The sequence below is a fragment of the Anoplophora glabripennis genome, unplaced genomic scaffold (genome assembly GCF_000390285.2).
Source record: "Anoplophora glabripennis isolate ALB-LARVAE unplaced genomic scaffold, Agla_2.0 scaffold120, whole genome shotgun sequence".
Taxonomy (NCBI): Eukaryota; Metazoa; Arthropoda; class Insecta; order Coleoptera; family Cerambycidae; genus Anoplophora; species Anoplophora glabripennis.
In genome coordinates, this window is record NW_019416214.1 from 144,699 (window position 1) to 151,065 (window position 6,367).

The 6,367-nt window shown below is 30.4% G+C and overlaps 1 protein-coding gene across 1 annotated transcript; it reads left to right on the top strand.

Annotated features, from left to right (window-relative positions):
- The first annotated feature begins 474 nt into the window (after positions 1–474).
- Positions 475–6,190, top strand: LOC108907805 (eukaryotic translation initiation factor 2 subunit 2). The gene is made up of 5 exons (XM_018711610.1): positions 475–660; positions 1,245–1,656; positions 2,038–2,377; positions 5,394–5,532; positions 5,981–6,190. The coding sequence occupies exons 1-5, from the start codon at positions 643–645 to the stop codon at positions 6,023–6,025; spliced, it is 954 nt and encodes a 317-aa protein (XP_018567126.1). The 5' UTR covers positions 475–642; the 3' UTR covers positions 6,026–6,190.
- Positions 6,191–6,367: the final 177 nt, after the last annotated feature.

The following is a 6,367-nucleotide window of genomic DNA, read 5'->3' on the forward strand; positions in this document are numbered from 1 at the left end:
AGGCTCAGCCAGAACAAAAAGGAGGTCCCACAAAGCGCCTACACCGGCCGTATTTGCGGTCGGGGTAGACGACGGATGGGGCCCACTTACGAAGGCTGTCCAGACCTACACGACAATCTTTGCTCAGATGAAGACTGTGGCTCAGACCATAGACTTTATAAGTTTCTGTTACTACTAACACTGCTATGTAGCTTATATAATCAAGGCTTCTATTTCTTCCAACCCCTTTTAATTATCTAGTTAATTATTACCAGAATAAACTGAAGCTTATCTTACCACGTCCTTGCTTAAATGTGAAGATCATTCATTAAATTGACTTCAAGAGGAAGAAGTAGAAGAGGAACAGGAGGAAACAAAATTAATCTATGAGTGCTGGCTAAATACCCTCTGGGTGAAGGCCAATAAAAAAGAAGAAGAAGAATTAATCTATGAGTCTGTGTGCCATGTGGTATGGTTGACAATGTTGACATTTGACATATCACATATCTGTAATCTGTATCTGGTTTGGCTGATGCAATAGGTCTTATATATATTAAAGCACCATTTATAATTGTAGACAATATTGTGTAAAGTCGTGCAAAATAGTGTAATTATTACTTCTTCAGTTTAGTGAGTTTTTAAAAAGTTATAAGAAATTTAGTCATGGCAGAAGACGAAGCTGTAAGTACTTATTAATCTAATGGATTTATAGGTTATATAAATTTCTGATTTGATTTTTATTAATTCCTTATTATATGTATACTTTATTTTATGGAATAATGAAACAAAGGCAAAATACAAAGTAGTAGCTATTCAATGAGTTTATTTTATATCCACGAACATAGTGTCACACAACAGCTGCTATCAAATTTATCGCTTGTGTATTGTTGCAATTCTACCAGATCCAATTATTTTTTAATAGGCTGTATACATTTTTTTAACAGATGAAAATTTTTTGTAACTGATGGATGCCATGTATTTTTAATATATTTAAAAATTAAACTTTTAAGCATAATCACTGCCCCAGCTTTGCATGCAAATGATTTAACTTGCTTAATGCCAAAGGCTAATATTTCTGTGAAGTGCATAATTGTGTTAATGTGTATGTTTGACATTGCTAGTCTGAGATTTTCAATTCATAACGTTCAGTTGCTAGGGTTAAATGAACTGTAATGGAAAATGATTAAAGTATTTTTCTGAAACATATAACTGATACTATCCCCAGTATATGTTGATTCAAGTTATGAAGCATAAACATTTTTCAGTTTTTTGACCCCACTCTAAAGAAAAAGAAGAAGAAAAAGAAGACCACTTTCGATATCGATGCAGCCTTAGCTGAAGGTAATCAAGATAATGAAACTACAAACAACACAGTGGAAGCAGCAGAGCCTAAAGAAGAAGAACAAGATGATGCTAATGTTGATATAGATCTAGACTTCACGAAAAAGAAGAAGAAAAAGAAGAAGCCTTTCAATGCAGAAGATCTAGATGTTGCTATAAATGATTCCAAGGAAGATGGTACAGTTGATGGGGGCAATCAAGAGGACGGCGCTGTGGATGACAATTTTGATTTAGATTTGTTGGATTTCAGTAAAAGCAAAAAGAAGAAGAAAAAGAAGAAGGATCTTGACGAGTTGATGGCGGAAGCTGAAGAAAAGGCAGAAGACAAGGAAAATGGTAGGTTTTAATTTTAATTTAAAGGTAAATTATAAATCCCTATTTTTCTAGATTTTCTCAGTTTTGCTTGAGATTAAGGTGGCTTAAATTTCACAAAATTTCTCTTTAATTGTTTATACTTTCACACCATTAATCAATTGAAAAAATGTGTGAAGATTAAAAGTTTAAAACTAAAAATTCATAAAATGTTTAATTTATCACATTTCTTGTACCTACTATAAAGTAACAGTATGTTTCAAAATATTTTTCCTTACATGCTGCACTTTGGTTGAAAGGGTCTGTGAAGCAGGTATGGTTATATTTTTAATTATTTACAATAGGGCTCTACACTTGTTCTCTGCATTTTACAATTATATTGAGAAATATTAATTTTGTTAACAGTGGATGAAAATTCAACTCTGTGGGTTGGGTCTGACAGAGATTATACATACGACGAGTTGTTGAATCGTGCCTTTGAAATAATGAGGGATAAGAATCCCGATATGGCTGCGGGCAAGAAACAGAAATTCGTAATGAGACCACCACAGGTAGTCAAGATCGGTGCGAAGAAAACATCATTCGCGAACTTTACAGAAATCTGTAAAATGTTGCATCGTCAGCCCAAACATTTATTGGATTTCTTGCTGGCCGAGTTGGGTACGAGTGGGTCTGTGGACGGCAACAGCCAGCTGATCATCAAAGGAAGGTTCCAGCAGAAGCAGATCGAGAATGTTTTAAGAAGGCAAGCGATTACATTTTCCTATAACTAATATATTACTTATCCGTGTCAATTTAAAATATTCCTATTAAAAAAAATAATTTGAGATTATGGTTCAATGTTTGTGGGAGTATAGTTTTTTATTCATAATTATATTTAGTACATCCATTAAAATTAAAAATTGTTTAATTTAAATTGCACACTTACAAACTTATATATTTGTTTATTTAAGAGGGTGTACTGCTTTACAACGTTCGAATAAATAGCTTCGTAAAACTTTTAGGTATATTTGTACAATCGAAGAGCACAACAAAATTTTTTTTTTTTGTCAAAATTATAAAATATAACAGATTCCTGCAGTTTCTAATTAACGGGGAAAGATTCAGCTCGTAATTCTTGTTCAAAATAAAAAAATTAAGATTTTTCTTCTAGGTAAGCCAAGAAAAAGCAGAGAAAAGCGTGAAATTGTAATTTTTTCAGTTTGAATGTTATTTAAGTAAAAAATTGTCTTTAACGTGCTATAAAAATTATTTAAGAAGGCTTTTTTAACAATCATTCTGTTTCACCTAGAAAATAATTTAATACTAAAGAAAATAAGCTTTGGTTTGTCTCAATAAGTCGCAGATTTTTTGCTATCACGTAATACAAGCTCGAAAAAATGCACTTTAAAGTTTTCATGAGGAGAAACTATTAATTGTCGGTTACTTAAGCTAATGATCTGCTAATTAGCTATTCCTGTTCCCTATAATGACCCTTGTGCTTGTTTAAATAACTCATTTAGCTGCATTTGCTTGAGTTTACGAGCCATATGAATCTTCTTGATGATCTACCATATTTCGAGTAAAAGGTCAACGTACCGAGCACGTGTCTGCGTTCAGTCAACCACTTGCACACCTGCTCGATGCTCACCTGTTTTCAGTTCTGTATCTTTAAAAATACTTCAAATTGGCCTCTATAACTCTGTGAGTATATTCTTGGATAATTTAGTTTGCCTAAATATGAATCACTGCACAAATAACAGACTTTCCTCCATTCTAACGCAGATTTTCTATAAAATGGAGTTAGTTTGAAACTCGAATCACTTTTTGTTGTAAAGAAATTTGTAATTTGCCACGTAAATTACAAATTTCTTTACACCAAAAAGTAATTTGAGTTTCAAAATAGGTCCATTTTATAGAAAATCTGTGTTAGAATGGAGGAAAGTCTGTTATTTGTGCATTAATTCATATTTAGACAAACTGTAATAAAATCTAAAAATGTATTGCTGGTTGCTTATTTCCTATATAGCTCTCTTAAGGAGAATGGAAAATGACAAAACCTTTATTATTTCTGTAAACAGAAATTAATATTTGTTCTTGATGTTTGGTACAAATCACTTTAAGGGAAGTACAAAATCCAGTGGTGTAGTCAGATTTCAAATATAAAATTCTCTATTCGTCAAATTTGCTACAAGAAAATAAAAAGTAGGCTTCAATGACTGAATAAATTTGTGTTTGTGCTCTAATAAGCTTTTTAATGTTATTACTTTTAAAATTAAAAGAAAAATGAATTCAGGCAATAAATATTCTTCACACTGTATATAAGGGGCATTCCACGCCAAATCAACCACTTTTAACCCTGACCCCTTTCGATTTGGCTGAAACTTTTTTATTGTTTTCTACCCCATTGAACTTTTTTCAAATTTTTTCACCCAACTCAAAAAATAGCTTCTTTTTAAATAACCATAACTTTTTCAAAAATTGAGTAATCGGGACGTTTTTTGTTTCAAAATTTTTGTTTTTAAATGTACTTCTTGAAAAAAAAATAGTTCAAAATTATCTGAAGCTATCTTCACTGAGTTTTTTCAATTTTCGAAAAAAAAAAACGAAAATTTCTCGATTACCATTTTAGAAAATATATTTTTTTTTTCTTATAAAAAAACTGACATTTTTATAAATCCTCAAATTGTTTCAGTGATGTTTTTTCGTTTTCTATTTTTTTTATTGATTGAAAATTTTTGAGTGTATATAGAAAATAGAAATAAAAATATAGGAAAGAAATAATTGAAAATGGTAAACATGAAAATAATTACGATTTTTTTTGAAAAAAATAAATCGTTTTGAATAATTTTTTTGTATTTTTTTTCGTAAACTACATCTAAAAACAAAGAAAATGAAAAAAATGTTATTTACTCCATTTTTGGACCAACAGGGCTTTAAAAAAGACATGCAACGCATTTGAACTCAAATAAATAATTTTGAAAAGATCCTCATTCGACTGAAATTGTCAATCAATCGCTGCATAGAATAAAATTGTTCAATTTTGGGATTCTATATACATTCAAAAATTTTCAAAATGGTATGTGAAATAAGCTAAAGAAAAATTTTTTCAATAAAAAAAATTGAAAACGAAAAAACCACTGAAAAAATGTGAGGATTTATAAAAAATTTAAGTTTTTTATAAGAAAAAAAAAAAAAAAAAAAATGNTCAATAAAAAAAATTGAAAACGAAAAAACCACTGAAAAAATGTGAGGATTTATAAAAAATTTAAGTTTTTTATAAGAAAAAAAAAAAAAAAAAATCAAAAATGGTAATCGAGAAATTTCGTTTTTTTTTCGAAAATTGAATAAAAACAGTGAAGATAGATAGGTCCAGATAATTTTGATCTATTTTTTAAAAAAATACATTTAAAAACAAAAATGTTTGTAAAAGTTATGGTTATTTTTTTCAAAAATTCATCTTTTTTTGAGTTGGGTGAAAAAATTTGAAATAATTCTCAGAGGTTTTCACTGGGGTAGAAAACAATAAAAACGTTTCAGTCAAATCGAAAGGGGTCAGGGTTAAAAGTGGTCGATTTGTCGTGGAATGCCCCATAAGTAGTCCACCCTCAAGGTATTAGAAAAAGTTGTGTATGAAAATTGAACAATAATGTTATGATTATTTCATTATAACCTTTTTCATAATTCATAACTTCCTTTTGGACGTTTTTCTACATCCGTTTTGTTGAAAAAATTCTTTTCGTAACTGCGATATTTTCTAGGATTTTATTAACGTTTTTCAGGTATATTAAAGAATATGTTACCTGCCATACATGTCGGTCGCCCGACACGATCCTTCAAAAGGACACGAGATTGTTCTTCTTGCAGTGTGAAACTTGCGGTTCTAGATGTTCTGTAGCTAGTATTAAGTCTGGTTTCCAGGTATGTGTATATTTTTCAGAAACGAGGAATTTTAAATGTTCACGTTTTTTTATATGAGGCATATCCACATATTTATGAAAAATTTACAACTGGCGGGAATCGGAATAGTGGCACTCATTTCAACGTGCCACTACAACAGTTATCAACCAAGTGAGACAAACGAGTGCACGTTCTGTTCCCTACACCTTGGCCTTGAATGCAGTGTTGCCAACTTTCTAGAAAACAAAAACCACATAGTCTCAATACTTTGTGGATATGTCTCATATATATTTTTTAAATTGTCATTTAGACATTAAATGAATTTATAACATTTTACGTTCATGCTTAATTTTGTTTTTATCTATTTTTAACATTTTTTTTTTATACAAATACTGAAAAATATTTTTTCATTTCATTTAAATTTCTTTTTTTCTTTAACGGTTGTCATTTACGAATAATTTCTTTTCAGGCCGTAACATCAAAACGTGCTGCCATTCGAGCGAAAACAGCCTAGACCCAAGGATCGGTAATGCAATATTATATTTTATGTTATTAAATGGCACTTTTATATATTTAATAATTAATAAGGTCGTGCTGATGGTTTGGTGTTGTGTGTCCATTACACTTTGTACCATAAATCTAGCAGAATTGTTAAATAAACCTAACAAGTAACTGAAAACAATTTTATTTAAATTTTAAAAAATGCTGAAATAGTTTACCAATAAAAAATTTAAAAAAATACAAATTTTGCGAGTGTTTCCTCACTCGACTTCCCCCCGAGCCCCCCCCTCAGTGTCTACAATACATTTTCCTTTAAAATTGCCAGAGCCTTTATCAAGTCTGCATCCCCTGTAAA

Excerpts from the sequence above, each read along its gene's own strand:
- LOC108907805 (XM_018711610.1), top strand. Across the intron at positions 2,378-5,393 it reads ATCGAGAATGTTTTAAGAAG|GTATATTAAAGAATATGTTA; the intron begins GCAAGCGATTAC and ends AACGTTTTTCAG. Across the intron at positions 5,533-5,980 it reads GTATTAAGTCTGGTTTCCAG|GCCGTAACATCAAAACGTGC; the intron begins GTATGTGTATAT and ends ATTTCTTTTCAG.